The 17,058-nt window shown below is 44.8% G+C and overlaps 1 protein-coding gene and 1 long non-coding RNA gene across 2 annotated transcripts in view; one reads left to right on the top strand and one right to left on the bottom strand.

Moving 5' to 3' along the window:
* LOC149367131 (uncharacterized) overlaps positions 1–16,171 on the bottom strand; it is a 35,171-nt gene extending 19,000 nt beyond the window's left edge. The window contains exons 1-2 of the mRNA XM_089572716.1: positions 16,017–16,171; positions 4,861–5,115 (exon numbers count right to left, since the gene is read on the bottom strand). Of these exons, the coding sequence (XP_089428842.1) occupies positions 4,861–5,115; positions 16,017–16,142 (381 nt within the window). The 5' untranslated portion in view covers positions 16,143–16,171. The remainder of the gene's footprint in view (positions 1–4,860; positions 5,116–16,016) is intronic.
* Positions 10,075–13,793, top strand: LOC149367132 (uncharacterized). Its single transcript, XR_016286976.1, has 2 exons — positions 10,075–10,257; positions 13,627–13,793. It is a non-coding gene; the product is annotated as an uncharacterized LOC149367132 (long non-coding RNA).
* Positions 16,172–17,058: the final 887 nt, after the last annotated feature.

Here is a 17,058-nt window from a genome sequence, read left to right as displayed (position 1 = left end):
GACTGCGAATGCATTCCACACTTTCGACGCTGCAAGATTCTGAGAAGATACCCCCGAAAGCTCATGCGAGAGATATACGAAGCGTTCATCATTCAGAAGAATCGTTCCACCTGCGTAAGCACACCATCACTAACGTTGACGAAAAAAGAAATGGGTTATCTGGACAAGCAATGACGACAGAAGTGACAAAATGACGATTCCTTGGCTTTCTTTGTATTTTTAGACGATACTTTCTGTATTTATTGCATGCAAAGCAGCAAATTCCTCAGTTGTCAGTCAGTGCTGTGTCTGTGTGTTTCTCGACTGTGTCCTGTCCCTGCGCACTGTTTTAAGTTGAAAAATGAACCAACTGGCCCCGCTACTTCCCATGATGCTTGACCATTTGTTTTGTAGCGAAAGCTACATAGGCCACAAAACTTGCGATTTCGCTGTGGCGGTGCTCCGAGGAGGCGCAGAGACCGACCTTGAGCCGTTGCCAACCGCCCCAGCTGGCTGACGTCGCGCGCTCACCGTGCTATCTGGCATGACGTCACACCGAGCGCCTCGCCGCGGAGCCGCCGCCGCCATTCTGGTATGACGTCACAGCGCTTGCCTCGTCGTTTCGCTCGCTTTCGCTACATATATCACGGCATAGCCGAGCTAAGCCACTGCCACTTTTTCCATAATAGTCACTTCGTATCGTAGCGTAGAACTTTGAAGAGAGAGCTGAGACAACTTTAGATCTCCAGCGACAACGTGCCTCATGTCCTCGGACTACTTCCGTTAGACAGCCTGAAGGATGCGTTGCATGCAGCGAAGACCTTTCTCTTAGGAGACGTACACAAGCCCTTTTAAAGGTATGTCCCCCTGTGAAACCTCTAATGGATCTTAAAGGGCTCAAAAACTTCTGAGATTCCTCAGCGGCATCGAACCTTTGTTTTGAAACTGCGAAACCACTGCAGGGCGCTTATAGAAACACAACCTCCTAGAAGCTGTCTTTCTGAGAGTTGAGTAACACGGCTTATTTGTTCTTTGTGAACATACTGCCCGGTCTACGCACGGTTCTGCTGGTGACGCTTTGCGTCAGGGCGTACTACGTTGTCCTCATCAGCCTCAAAGAGGCCTGCCTGCTTTAACAACACGTCAACAGTTAGTTTTTCATAAAGGAGTTCCTATTTTTCCCAATCACACTCGGTTTAGAGGGACGGCCCTTTTACAAACGATGCGGTAGCGGCCGCAACCAGGCTAGGTATATTTTTTTCCTGCATGTTTTCCCAATTATGCAGTACTATCTTCAACTCTAGCCGTTTTGTGCACCTACTGCACCAGTTTGTACGCTATACCAACGTTGATGACTCGGTCTTATAGGGTTTAACGTCCCAAAGCGACTCAGGCTACGAGGGACACCATAGTGGGGGGCTCAGAATCCTGACCTTTAATTCGAGAAGTCTGTGATGAGAGGTTCTTTCTGATACAGGTGAATTGATGCCTCGCTAACTTGACTTGACTTTTGGGTTGATAAGATTGTGTACTTTTGCTTTTGGCGTTAAGTTTGGTTGCGCATGCGTTGCTCCTGAAGGAAGGTCGTTTCGTTCAATAAATCAGTTGTTATTCTACGATCGTCCTGTCTGCATCTTTTATGTGTCTTGTCTCCTGCGTAGTTTTACCTCTTCAGACTGACTTTTAATCTCTAGATCACAACTCTGTTTTCAAGGCACCAATCCTTAAACCGTTTCTTACTGACTCCTACTACGCATGCATTCGCGTTGCCTTCTTTATTCCTGAAGCATGCGGTCTCGGGAATACTAACCGCGCCTGCTTCAACATCTGGATGAATACTGCTGCATTTTAGCACAATATGGTCAAGAGCCTATATTTACTACCATAACTTTCTCTCAAGGAGCAAATAGCAAAAGAAACGCGATATAAGATGCGACGAAAACAGCGTGCAGTCTTTATTATATGTAGCCACTGCATGTTTAATGTGTCTCCCTACGGCTATTTCTTTAAGCCCATCGCACGGCACGGTGGCGCATGGGCGATGGCGTTCGGTTGCGGGTATTCGAGGAGGCGGAATCAAATGCCGGCCGCCGCAGGTAAATATGGTTTGGTTTATTGGGGTTTAACGTCGCGAAGCAACTCAGGCTATGAGGGACGCTGTAGTGAAGGGGCTTCGGAAATTTCGACCACCTGGGGTTATTTAACGTGCACTGACATCGCACAGTGCACGGGCCTCTAGAATTTCGCCTTCGTTGAAATTCGGCCGCCGCGGCCGGGATCGAACCCGCGTCTTTCGGGTCAGCAACCGAGCGCCGTAACCACTGAGCCACCGCGGCGGGGCAGGTAAATTTCAATTGAAACGATATACAAAAGACACCATCTGCTGTGCGGTGTCGACACACGTCGAATGAACCGAAGTGGTGGCAATTAATCCGTAACAGCCCACAATGGCGCCTCTTACAATCGATGTGGAGCTTTGAGACGTTAAACTCCACGTATATGGGAGTAAATAAAGGAGTAAGCTCTCCTCAGAGCACTCTATTTTACAAGAGGAAGTGCGCTTGAAGAATGCTTACTACCTTTTTACCTCCTTTGGTTTATAGTCTACGGCAACCGGCTGAATCGGGAGCAACAGGAGAAGGAGCAGAGTTTCCTATGGAGAATTCAGACGCGGAAAAAAAGCAAGGTTTGCAATCATCTAAAGGAACAGTCTAGTGTTGGACACAAGTAGAAAAATATTGCCCTGTTCTGGTAGACCTTACCACATGGTGGAAACAACGAGGGCAGAATTCGTGTTTTAGGGAGGAATTTATATCTTAAATTGGCTAAGAAAGTCTGGTTTGAGCGATCGTAGCGCCGCTCACATTGTTCGCACGTCCCGGCTAGCTTGGCAGACGCCTGGAGTGAATGTACTGCATTTAATGGGTATCCCGAGCAATATGCAGAGAGTTATTTTTGTTCATATCAACCTAAGTCTGCCTGCGTTTCAGTTGTTCATGAATTGCAACTACTTTTATTGTGTAACCTTTCTTGGAAAGCTCTAAAATTGTTTTCGAACAAGAAATAAACTGTGAAGCCGCAGCTATTCTAGCAGTGGCGCTGCAATCGGCAGCCCTGCCGGAAGTATAGCGAGTCTTAGTGCTCTCAGTTGCAGTTTTAACAAAATATATCATCAAGCTCATTACTGCCACTGCAAGTCACCTAGGCGGCATGGTAGTAGCCGTGACAGTTGAGTTGCGTACACTTACTATATACTAGGTTTCACCAAGACTTTACGCAATTTTTAAAATAGGCTTTTTGACTTAGAAGAACGCTTTTTTTTGTCATAGCACTGTTAGCGGCGTAGTACTTCGGAATTCAGCTAAGATGTGCCGCCTAGCAGGTTGGTTAACTAATATTGAATAGTTAAATTTTTAACTATTGCTATTAGGATCCTTAGTTATGAGGAGCCTGTAGCCAACCGTAAGTAATACCCATATAAGATTTTAGAATTTCGAAAGCGCGGTTACGTTACCCTAGGCGCTGTCGACCAAGACATTTTCGCTGCCAAAACATATGGATACATTCGATTTCGAGAAGCGTGCCGGCATTGCAGCCTATCCAGTGCCCGTAACTCGTCGAAGAAGCAAAAGTTTGTTTGGTCACAGTGCCCAGGGCAACCGCATTTTCTATTTCTAACTATTCTATAGCTATCTTCGTTCTGTACACTGATGTAATTTGTATGGCCTCCTGTTTGGGCCGTAAAATCCTGCAGTATTGAATAAATAAATAAATAAAATAAAACATATGGATACAAACTGCGAGGGGCTACACGCCCCGCGATATTTAGGGAGCCTAACAGTTGACGATTCAATAATATTTGAGAATCCTGCTACTTACCACGTCTTAGAGGTATTCTGATGCATTATACAGCTGGCAATGCTATGCCGAGACAAACGGCCGTCTTACTCCAAAAGCCTATTTTTAAAATTGGCCAAAGTGTTAGGTGGAACACCCTTCCTCTTGCCCTTGTGTTGCCCTCCTCTCGACATGCTTTTTGCAACTGACAGACAAGTTAGGTTCATGGGGGTTTAATGTCCCGAAGCGAATCAGGCTATGAGGGACGCCGTAGTGAAGGGCTCCGGAAATTTCCACCACCCGGGGTTCTTTAACGTGCACTGACATCGCACAGCACGCGGGCCTCTAGAATTTCGCCTCCATCGAAATTCGGCCGCCGCGGCCGGGATCGAACCCGCGTCTTTCGGTTCAGCAATCGAGCGCCGTAACCACTGAGCCACCGCGGCAGGGCTGACAGACAAGTTAACAGTAGTCCTTGACGTACACAGTCATGCACACGCGCCTAGCCGGTCAGGCACCGCCCCCTTTGTGTTACCTGCATAACCACTCGCTTTCTTGAATAAGCTTACAGGATAGCAAATTACAGGATTGCAAATGCAAAAGCCTTTCCCTTTCCTCTTTCTCCCTCCCGTTTTCATTTCCGGCCAACTTCACGGGACTCGAACCCACGGCCTTTTTGATGCCGCTGTCGTCATTACTATCATCACCACTAACATCAGCAACTATCATCATCATCGCTATCACCGACTATCACTATCCCTAACTATCATCACAATTGAAATAAGTGAGTAATTACTCATTGACGTCCACTCAAGCGCAGCCATACGGCTACAAAGGAGAGATATACAGCTTTCTTAGAAACTTCTCAGTTAAAGAAAAATTCTTTCTGGTCCGGGGTTCGAACCCGGGACCACCGCTTCACCGGAGCAGTCGCTCTACCAACTGAGCTAACCGGCACGGCAAGCTTATGGTAGGGCGAGAGCGAATTGATGTTTTCGCAATAAAAGGCCATTCGTGCACCCCGCTCTGTCGAATCTTTCGTACCGATATGATGCTCTTCAGCTTGTTCACGTTGGCCGAGTCGGAGGCGACGGCGCCCCTGGAGTAGCTCGCCAGGCCGGCCGTGATGATGCCGTAGGTCTTCCAGAGGTCGCCGGGCCTTACCGAGCGCAGCGACACGTCCAGGTAGTCCAGGTCGTCGGCCGAGAAGCTGATGCCGAACTGGCGCAGCTTCTCTTCCTCGTCGTCTGGGTAGGGGTAGCCCTGCCAGGCGAGGTACTCCTGGTACTTCTTCGCCAGCTGCGAGAGTTAAGTTATTTATTAAAGCGAAAGCCTTTAATGGCTCATTCTCCTGGCCGTCCGTCCGTCCGTCCGTCCGGCGTTACATTCAGCGCCTGAGGTGACTTATCGACGAGCGCAGCTGATAGGAGAAAATGAATGGTGGCAACAGACAGAGGGGACAAAATTTAAACCCGACGCCAAGTTTGATGACTCTAGAGAGAATAGCTAATTAATTAAAGCCAATCATAGCGGGGAAAAACAAAGAAAACAACAAAATGCGTCGATATTGTGACGGGAACGGTGTGACGTCACATCCACTGGAAGTCGTCACAGCATAGTGAAAATTATCACAGAATGGGTAGAAAAACGCCGTATTTGTGCAAATTAGATAGAAAAATGTGTAATTAAGCCTAAGTAGTACTTAACATCACCGAACCATCTATAATATGGCTAAAACTTTCTCAAAGGCGAGGAAAACTGCATACTGACGTCACATTAGACAAAAGGACGTCGAAGCAGTGTGTTCCGCCGCCAAGCAAAAACTGCCGACGCGCTGCGCATTCGCAGCGTGACGTCACCGCTTCCTTTCGCCACACTGTGCTCTCCTCTGTCGCGCAATGAATTCAAGCGCGGCAAATACAAATCAGTGCAATGAGTCGCAAACGGCTTTTGCCTTCCCGCACTTGAGATATCTAAGTGCCTGCAACGAATTTTTTTTCTTCCGCATTGTATTCAGGGCCTTTCATTTAAGACTTCGATCAATTTTGAATGGGCTTTTTTAGTTATAAGAACGCTTATTTTAGACAGCATTTTCAGCGGTGTATAGTAATAAAGGAGTAATTACTGACTAGCATCCACCCAAGCGCGGCCATACAACTACGAAGGAAAGCTTTAAAACTTTCCCAGAAACTTCGTAGTTAGAGAGAAAGTCGTCCTGGTCCGGGGTTCGAAAGCCGGGACCACCGCTAACCGGGACGGCAAGCTTATGGTAGGGCGAGAGCGAATTGATTAAAAACTCAAATGGAGAACAGTGCTGGTCAAATGCTTAGGGTACTCCTCTTAGGTATGTGCAGTCGATTTGTAATAAGAAAGTAGTTACTCATTGGCATCCACGCAAGTACAGCCATACAGCTACACAGGAAAGCTATACAGCTTTCTTATAAACTTCGTAGCTTCCGGTGCTCATGGCAAGCGGTGGTCCCTGGTTCAAACCCCGGCCAAGAACAAATTTTTCTTGAAGTTCAGCCATTGTCTGTGCGGTCCCTCTGTGGGGGCAGGTTGTTATGACGTCACGAGGTCACGTGATCGAGCTGATCACCTGCCACCTAGATTGCTTCTCTGATGATTTTAGCGCTGGAGCCCCCATTCGCCGATTTCGCCCATGTTTTTCCGCTCCCTCTGTAACCTTGAAGAGCTGGGTGGCAGACGGGCCACCTAGGTCACGTGACCTTGTGACGTCATCACAACCTGTCCGCCGTGGCAGTTAAATCAATGTTTGGTCGCTCGGAAAAAGCAGCGTGGGTCACAGAGGCACCAGCGGCGGCAGCACTTGTCGTGGCAGGGAAATGGCGCATCGCTTAACCGCTGAAAACCATTGCGCAACGAGTGGTATGAGGACTCCCAGCGATCTATAACGTTAAGTAGAGAACAACCAATTGGTGGATTAAAGCCGAAATACTAGCGCACCTAACTGGCACCTGGATTAACTACCGGATTAACACGACGTCAAGGCGCACTAGCCATTATTATTGTGACATCACTGAACCGAGTTGTTTTTTTTTCACAAGAACAACCAGTGCTTGCCGGAAACGATGACGTTTTTAGGAATGTGGTAGTCAATACATAACTACCCTGTTTTGATGTATGCCGTTTTGATTTTTTTATTTGTTTTTATTATTTTTTTATATGGTATTGTATCTTGACTTGTGCCTTTGCATTCTATTCTACCTGCTCAGTGATTGATGTTTCTAATAATGGCGTCTTGTACCGCATCTTTCTGATTGTTTTGTAACTGCACAGTTTTGCTGCCTCCTTATTCTTTCTTGTTCTTGGCGCGACCGGCCACTTGTCTATATCCTGATGCAATATTCCGGAGACGAGGCCCCGTCAGGCGTGCATTAGACGCCTTTTGCCTCGTCTACCTTGGCAGTGCTTTATACCCATGCGTGTTATTCGGTCTTCTATTGTACCCAGTTCTGTCAAAATAAAATGACCAAACAAACAAACAAGGTTGGGGGGATGCACCGCGGCGTGAAGAGGGCGCGGCGACCGAAACCGAAACTGGTTGTACAACCAAAATAATACGTCCGAAACTGGTTGTATTTAATTATACCTCTGGGTACTAGCGTTTTGAGCTCGCTTTCATGGTTTCTAGGCCCGTCTGCCTCTTTCAAGGCAAGGCTAGGTGGTTTCTGTGCCTCTTTAAAGAATTCCCGCGAAACATGAAACAACTTAACGGGTGCAAGGAAACAAATTATTTCCGCTATACCATTAACGGAAAAACCTTAAAAGTAGTTCGCGAGTATAAACACCTAGGAGTTTATCTGACCCCATCTTTAAGTTGGCACCGGCATGCAGACTACATTGTTGCTAAAGCCTCTAAATCCCTTGGCTTTTTACGCAGGAACACTAGCAATTTTCCCCAAGTGACCAAAACAATTTTATTTAAGTCAAATGTTCGCTCCGTTTTAGAATGTCTGCACGGTATGGGATCTTCCCACTGCACTCGATAAAGATAAGCTTCAGAAAGTTCAAAACAGATCTGCCCGTTACGTTCTTGGTAAGTCAGCCAAAGATATGTTATTTAGTGCGACGCTTTCTAATCAAGCATTAGGCTGGGAATCTCTAGAACATCGCAGAGCCATGCTTCGCTTAAAGCTCTTTCAAGACATTTATCATTCCCGAACAGGTATCACACGTGAAAATTACATCTTTTCACCTCATTATGTGTCCTTACGTCTGGATCACGACAAAAAAGTGCGCGAATACAAATGCAAAACTGAATCTTTCAGTTCTTCTTTTTTCCCCAAAACAATTCGACAGTGGAACCGCTTGCCCTCCCCTTATAAAAATGGTCTATAGACTTTCTATAGACTTTTTATAGACTCTATAGACATCCTATAGACTTTTACTTTTCTCTATAGACAGTCTATAGAAAATCTATAGAATAAAGTCTATAGCTGTCTCAATTTCCTTTTGTCCATAGACTGTCTATAGACACTCTATAGACTAAAGTCTATAGCAGCCTCAATTTCCTTTAGTCTATAGACGGTCTATAGATTCTCTATAGACTTAAGTCTATAACTACCTCAATTTCCTTTTGTCTATAGACGGTCTATAGACTATCTATAGACTAAGGTCTATAGCTGTCTCAATTTCCTTTCGTCTATAGACGGTCTATAGACTCCCTATAGACTAAGGTCTATAGCTGTCTCAATTTCCTTTTGTCTATAGACGGTCTATAGACTCCCTATAGACTTAGGTCTATAACTACCTCAATTTCCTTTCGTCTATAGACAGTCTATAGACTCGCTATAGCCTAAGGTCTATAGCTGCCTCAATTTCCTTTTGTCTATAGACTCTCTATAGACTAAAGTCTATAATTGCTTCAATTTCCTTTTGTCTATAGACGGTCTACAGACTCGATATAGACTAAGGTCTATAGCTGTCACAATTCCCTTTTGTCTATAGACGGTCTATAGACTCTCTATAGACCAAGGTCTATAGTTGCCTCAATTTCTTTTTGTCTATAGACGCTCTATAGACTAAAGTCTATAGCTGGCTCAATTTTCTTTCGTCTATAGATGGTCTATAGACTGTCTATTGACTAAGGTCTATAGCCTCAATTTGCTTTCGTCTGTAGACGGTCTATAAACTCTCTATAGACTACGGTCTATAGCTGCTTCAATTTCCTTTCGTCTATAGTCGGTCTATAGACTCTCTATAGACTACAGTCTACAAATACCTCAATTTCCTTTCGTCTATGCACTGTACACTATAGATAGTCTGCTGTCTACAGACCAGTCTATAACAATCCTAATTTTATCTAACAATGTTCGATACACTGACTTTCGACTAAGTATAGAACAATGTCAATTTCTTTTTGCACTGCATGCTGCGGGGACCTGCATCTGGTGACCGCAACTATGTCGGGAGTCCTCCACCTCCTTCGCTATTACGGAAATTAAAAAAGTATTGCGTGAGGACATTACAACACCCACCTGTATATTTTCAGGAGCCTTGACAAGCTCCTTTTCGTTATATCGTGACGTATATTGTCAATACAATTAAATATTTAATGCTAACAAGTAAGCGGCGGAAAGGCAGCCGTTCTTGAAGTAAGGGCGCCGCAAACTATACTACATCGAATGAATACGCTGTCCCTTAAAGGAATCGCTCGATACAGTTCCATTCCATCTTTCGATCGTTACTGTCCAACGCGCTGAAATCAGACACATTTCATCAACGCTTCTACATTTCTCTTTAAAACGTCCTGAAAATAAAGGGGGGAAGGACGGGTGTGAGAATTCAAGGAAGCGCCCATCGCTTAGAAACACTTTAGATTAATCTCAAAGAGCCTGGTCCTCTGTGCGATTAACATCTCCCATTTATACCTTTGCAGTTTGTATTCACGTGAATAAGTTCACCGACGCAACAATCAGAAAGGCAGTATTTTTTCGTTCCTACCCTTGCACCTGTTGCTTCGGAGCCGATGACACGCTGATGTCGAGCATATCAGTTTTCTAAACACGAACACACGCAAAAAAGACGTTATGCTATGCAACATTATAATTATTATTTGAGAATTGAACCACATACTATTCGGTGGGAGATGCAGCGCGTATACAGTCAAGCAGTTAGATTTCGGTTCTCTTTTCACGAAAACAATAAGGTTTTTAGAGGGTATGCGAAGAATTCACGCTTATAAACCAGTTACCTTCTGTGGTCTTGGATATCAGGTCAAGCTGCACACGGAAAGAGTGCGAGCGATAAAGATACGACCGTGAAATGGGTTTCTGTTTCACGTTTTACCGTTTTACCACGAGACGGCGGAAAATCATTCGGGCTGCAAACAACCCTGTGCGTGGCTGCAATGGTGGTGTCGGCGTTTTTTTCGCGGATTACGTTTTCTTCAAAATCCAGCTGCATCGTCCGCTTACGGTAAGTCTATACGTTTATATTTTATTCATTTGGTCTCCTAAACCACTCTAAGCAGAGCTGTGTGTGCAGAACAGATTATGTGCGAGTGACAAACGTCTTATCTTCGTTTCTAAGGCGGAAGCCATCGGGTTCTCGACTAATGCCGCTTATCTCTGTGCCGCTGTCTTTACTAACGCGCAGAAAGGCAGTCTGTGCGATGCCCTTGATGATAAGCCACTCCTCGCGAGCTGTCTACTAGAGTTTTCGTGTTTCAAGGTAGACGCGCGGCCAGAAATGTCGTTTAGCCTGTGAATGACGGCCGAAATGGAACTGTGCGGTAGTTAGCGCCGTGTGAGCTCAATTTACTTTGAACCTCCGAAAACGTACTTACATACACTCTCGTTCTGTGGTGGATTACATTTATTTTCTAATCTTTGTGTTATCGCCTGTCTGGACCTTGGAGTGCTGTTCTTTTTGAGGTGTGCATTTCCTTCCTACGTATGGACGCTCGCTCGGTGCGCGTCGTGGGCGCCGACGTTTCAGCAAAGGTGTCTTGTAACGCTACAGATTGGAGCGCGAGACGTTTGTCAAAGTTGTAGTTAAGCAGCGCTGAAGGAATGCTTTTAGTGTGATGGTATAAAATTCATTGCCCGCGCGATTGGCCGGCGTGCTCAAACACCGCGAAGAACCCACGAACTCCATCCCGTCTCCCCGTCGTTGCACATGTACGGATTCCTCCATGTCTGTCATCAGAGCCGTTGGCCGCCCCTGCTCGCCTGCGGGCACTTCATTTTGAAAGCTGGGTAAAGGTCGGCTCGACAAGAGGTGGCTTACATTTCTTTCCGAGTGGTTCGTTCATGATCCCGCTCACGCGTGCACAGATTTCTCTAATACCATTTGCGCGAGAGGCAAAGTATGTGTTTCTGATTTCAGACTGCTAACTTACGAAAGCGCCGATGTAATTCGCCGCTTATTTGCGCCTAAAATTAAATTAAGCTCTCGTGTTATTATAGCTGCACCTGTTGAAAGCGTTAATTGTTTCATTTAAATACTTCCTACTTTGAGCGCGTTCAATGCTTTCGTTGATTTTTCTAGCAGCGTTGGGTTAGGCTACCTCCATGCAAGAAACACACCTCTTTACGGCGCTGTTGGGGCTGCACTTGAAGGTAAAACTAATTGAATTTCAGACGGTATTTTATCGTGACAGTAATTTGTTGTCTTAAACTCGCGACTGCTTTTGAAACGGCGCTGCTGCAGCCTCTGTGTGCAGTATGGGTTTTCTGAATAATGAGCGCGGCATGGAAGCTCTGCAATCCGCTTCTAAGAGCACGCGCAGATGTATGAGTATGCTGTTCCATCTTTGTGCTTCAAGTTATAGGCGCAAATCTGTGGTGAACTGGTCGCTTCTGCCTGCTGGTTTTGTATAGCTCGTGCCCGTTTGAGTATCGGCTTACGTACACCCGGCCAAATCTTTAACTGGCTCTGGTGTTGCATCGATAAATGAACCTTGTAAAAAAGGTGCCTTTTGGCTACACTGCTGGCATATTCATGTTGTAATTTGACACGTGAGATGGCATTTCATAGTTTCTTTTTGTTAATATAACGTTTGAGTGGAGTACTTGCGTGTTTCGATCAAAGTTATCAGAAATATTCATCGTCTGCTGCTACGAACAGCCGAAACAAGCGGAATACGCACCAATGGTTCTGGTGGCGCATTTGCACTTACTCTAGGTAAACGACTTGTCCGCCATGAAAGGAGTGGTAGTTTACCCAGAGGATGAGGCCATATGGACCAGATTCATTGCTGCGTCTGCCGCTTGTTTCAGCTGTTGTAGTGGCAGACGAATATTTCTGATAACGTTGATCTAAACACGCAAGTGCTGCACTCAAACATTATATGGACAAAAAGGAACCACAAAATGACATTTCACTCGTCAAATTACAGCATGAATATGCCAGCAGTGTAGCTAAAAGGCACCTTTTTTACAAGGTGCATTTAGCGATGCAACACCAGAGCCAGTTAAAAATTTGGCCGGGTATACCAGGCTTCACGCAGGGTATTTTGAAGCGCTTCTTCTATAGCGGTTATCAGAATAAATGCTGCAATATTCTTCTTTTTGGATCCCTGTGTAAGGTGCGCTGAATCTGTATTTTATGGAGGTGGCATTCTTAACACCTCCTTGCGAGTCAATGCAGATATGTGGCACAATTGTTCAATGTCTTCTGTTACAAATAATGTAAAAGGATTTGAGCAACACTTGTTGTTGGGCTAGTTGGTAATACATACTTCTGAAGGAACCAGCGCACAAAACACAACGGACAAGAAAAAGGTGGTACACGACGGACAGGAGCGCTGAACTTACAACTTTATTTCGGAAGTAAAGATGCAACGTATATATACAGCCATGTCAGGGAGGCGTGTCACACAGGGAAAGCAAGAACAAGTGAAATCTACAAGGTCATGCTGAGACAAGCGGCACAAGCAAACCAAAAACCTTAACTAATATAACATGTGAAGGTGACCAGTTTCAATGGAGGCAAGAAAAACAACAGGGAAAAAAAAAAAAAAAACAAGGGAAAAACGCCAGACCTCGTGAAGATGAAAATTTTCATCTTCACGAGGTCTGGCGTTTTTCCCTTGTTTTTTTTCCCCTGTTGTTTTTCTTGCCTCCATTGAAACTGGTCACCTTCACATGTTATATTAGTTAAGGTTTTTGGTTTGCTTGTGCCGCTTGTCTCAGCATGACCTTGTAGATTTCACTTGTTCTTGCTTTCCCTGTGTGACACGCCTCCCTGACATGGCTGTATATATACGTTGCATCTTTACTTCCGAAATAAAGTTGTAAGTTCAGCGCTCCTGTCCGTCGTGTACCACCTTTTTCTTGTCCGTTGTGTTTTGTGCGCTGGTTCCTTCAGAAGTAAACGGATTGCCATACAGAAATCAGTATCAGTACTGGATTCAGAGTAGAGTGCTCCAGGGATTACGGGTCTTTGTTACAATGTTTTATGAAGACACTTATAATCTGTCGTGTATTTACTGAAATGATTGCGCCGGCGTGATAGCTCAGTGGCTATCATGTTCGTCTGGCGACCTGAAAGATGCAGGTTCGATTCCGGCCTATGCGGTCGCATTTTAATAGAGGCAAAATGCTAAAGGCCTGTGTACTCTGCAGAGTTGGCCGAAATTATTCCGCAGCCTTTCACTTCAGCGTCTTGTAGCCTGTGTCGCCTTGGGTCTTTGAACCCCATAAAATCAAACCAAAAGATCAAGATTGCCTTTCTAGAATGGCATAGCCAGGATATGCCTTTCATTGTAAAGCACATGTGTAGAGATGGTATGGGAATTTTTTTTTCAGTTCCTCTGTTATTTTTTTCCTTTGTGCTGTACAGGTGAACATGCCCGGATGATTGACTGCAGACAACAGGCCGCAAGAATGCTTCTGAGGAAACTAGCGGGACTGTTACTTTCAACATTTATGTTATTGTGCATTCTTATGGTCCATGTATTGCATATTCCCGGCCTGGATAGCTTGGAAATAAAACTAAATTTGTAAGTATATTGATTGTCATTTGTGTACTCTGGTGACTTTTTTCAGTGGTTGTAGACTGTCTATAGGCAGTTTATAGATAATGGTCTACTCATAGTTTAGTAGACAGAGGTCTATAGACTGTCTATAGACAAAGGTCTACAGCACTGCCAGGCCACACACCTATGGAATGTCTATAGACAGTCTATAGACATATGTCTACTGGACCAGTAGACTTTTGTCTGTAGACTGTCTATAGACAGTAATCTACAGGAAGTCCATGGCCATAAGTCTATAGGTCGTCTATAGTCCGTCTATAGACAAGTGTCTATAGACGGTCTATAGACAACTCTATAGGAAATGTATGACCATAAGTCTATAGATCGTCTATAGACTGTCTATAGACATGTGTCTATAGACTTCCTATAGACCTATAGACTTTCAGTAGACATTTGTCTATAGACTGTCTATAGACAAAAGTCTACTAAAAGTGTATGGCCATAAATCTATAGACTGTCTATAGACCAGTCTAAAGAATTTGTCTATAGACAGTCTATAGACATCATAGACTAAAGTCTATAGACAGTCTATGGACTTTCTATAGAAATTTTTATAAGGGTCGGCTGTTGTGGCGCACACGGCCAGTGACGCATTTTCATCTGCACTAAATGGTTTACCGGCCCTGAAATGACTCATTTCTGCTTTTTTTTATCCATTTTACTGCAGATACGGTTCTGCTGGTTGCACCTGGATGTGATAACTATTTTCCTATGCTTCTATGCGTGTGTGTTCTCATTTCATAGTTTCTTTGGCTTCCCTGGCATCCGTCACGATTACATGTGTCAACAGCCTTGTCCCTCTTGGTATGTAAGCACATGCGCACGTTCCCATTTTTGTCTGTGTGACCACGTGTCTGCTTTTTTTTGTTATTATGCTGCATACTTTTTGTGTTATTCTCATCACTTGTATGTGACGTGTTTTTTGCATTTTGCATTGTGCTATTTACTCTCGCGTTTGTAACCCCCCCCCCCCCCCCACTGTAATGCCGAAAGGCGCTGTGGGTATAAGATAAATAAATAAATACCTTTAGTGACATCACGCTGAATTTCCCTGCACTCCTCCGGTGCATTGAGGAGAAGCGCAAAATTCAATCGTCGATTACGCCACTATTTTAAATGCTAGTGGAAAAACACTGGGCATGCTTCACCTAGAGCCTATATAGATTTGAATCTTTGAATATCGCGAAATTCTCAAAAAAGTGCTGCAGTTGCCCTTTAAGTTGTGCGCTGCTTCAAAAAAAAAAACATTTTTAGTGATCCTGTGTGCGGCGATACGTGACGTGCAAAGTAATTCCTACACCCGCACTGACTCGTTACCGCAGCGATAGAAAAACAGGGGCTTCTACTTTACATCTAAGATTCCCTTTCTAATATTGAATGTCTAGGACTGTGCAGCACTGGGAGCGAGCTGGGCGAGCTAAAAGCGTTCGAGAAGGTTTCCTCATCTTGGTTTGCTCCGTAAGGCTTTTTGACGGGCTAGTTGGTACATATTCATATTTGAAAGGCGGTGCGCTAAAAAGACGTTCACAGGTGAAAGGATAGAGACGACAGGAAAGAAGTGCGACTTTCGACTTTAATGACGACAAAAGAAGCCAGGCGCACTTTTATATCCGCTGATAACTAGAGATGAGCTGCGTGACGGAGCGTGAACCCAAAGCCAAAGAAAGGAGAGCGCAAAAAAAGACATATCTAAGTGAGATAAGAAACCCAAGAATGTGAACATATCAAACACCTGCCGAGGTAAGGTAAAAAAGGTGGATTCATATCGGCTGATAACAATGCATAACAACAAGAGAAAACAGAGATGTATGAAAGATGACGCTGAAAAAGAAGATAACACTATAAAAAATGCCCAACAACATGACGAAATTTACAACAAAGAAAACAAAAAGTGAAAGATGGGGATAAAAAAACCGTGTAAAGGGCGGCAAATAAAATACAAGCACATTAAAAGATCTAAACAGACACTAAAACATAGAGAAGCGAACGGGTTAATAGTCTAGATGTACCCATCCAAAAAGGTAAGTTCATTCTAAGGTGAATGAAAAAGGCCTCAATTACTTCTCTTTCGGTCTTGTCCTGAGCCTTAGCTAGAAACTTGGGGTAGCAGTTCTGGCAACTGCTGCAGTGTAACGGAAGGTTACGGAAGGTTCGCGGCTTCTGTGCTGACAAGAAGCGTGCGCGAAATACTCACATCCAGGAAGGCGTCGTAGCTTACGGGGTCGTCGTAGGCGCCTATCTTGGACTCGTACACGACGACGTGCGTGTACACAATGAAGTCGCAGATCGGGATGGACGTCACTTTGTGCGCCGACTCCATCGACAGCCCGACGGTGCAGAAGATGAAAGAAAGGGGGCGCTCGTGAGGCTTCGGTGTGGCCGCCTTCACTGTCGTCTCCGTTGTTGTTGCTGCGCCACAGCGTTGAAGCAGAATAGACACCTAATTTTTGTGGCATGTTTTCTTCTCTAAAGTGATAGGGCAGACACTACTATTGCCGCGAATCCTTGTAGCGTTTGTTTGCAGTGTTTGTTTTTTCATGCTTCAAGGCTGCCGACACGTCGCTTTATCGCTTCGTTTGTGACGCAAGACGCCCCTAGATTTATTAACTTCAAAGAGGCCATTACCAACGTCTTTTAACCCCTGAAAATTCCCTTCTGACACGCGCATTTGTGACTATTTTAGATGTGACGAAGATGTATATCGGAGTGCTTTTATACCTGCATGCATGAATTTTAAACATATGTATGTACGTAAGATGTTCTGTAACCATTTCTTGTACAATTTGCTTTTGCCCTTCCTGCTTGGACCAAAAAGGTCTGCAGTATCATGTAAATAAATAAATAAAAAATCTCCTTCGCGTCCAGGCGGAGCCGATTCTACTTTGCGCCAGAATGTTCTAGCAACCTTTCAAGCTTTGTCTCGAATGTTCGCTATCAGCTTTAAAAAGAGCACGGCGGACAGCGGCGGGGATTCTGTTCGATGACCGCCGAGCACGCTTGTTGCTACGCCTATGCCGAGTGATTCAGTTCTTAGCGGGCGCAAGTAAGCCCAAATAAAGAGTTTCGTTTCGAAGACGTTCTCGGTGTTTTCCTGTTCGCCCGACTGCAGTCACCACTACGTGACACTATGTATGAATCACCAAGCGGTCTTTGTGTGCGAGCGCTAAATAAATTAAAATCCAGTTTTTCTGTCATGCTGTTTCAGTTTCGGTGACGTCAAAGAGAGATTATAGGTC

This window comes from Amblyomma mixtum, chromosome 1 (genome assembly GCF_055824585.1).
Source record: "Amblyomma mixtum isolate Tamu chromosome 1, ASM5582458v1, whole genome shotgun sequence".
Classification (NCBI taxonomy): domain Eukaryota; kingdom Metazoa; phylum Arthropoda; class Arachnida; order Ixodida; family Ixodidae; genus Amblyomma; species Amblyomma mixtum.
The sequence above is the reverse complement of the archived record's forward strand: the minus strand, read 5'-3'. Positions and strand labels throughout refer to the sequence as shown.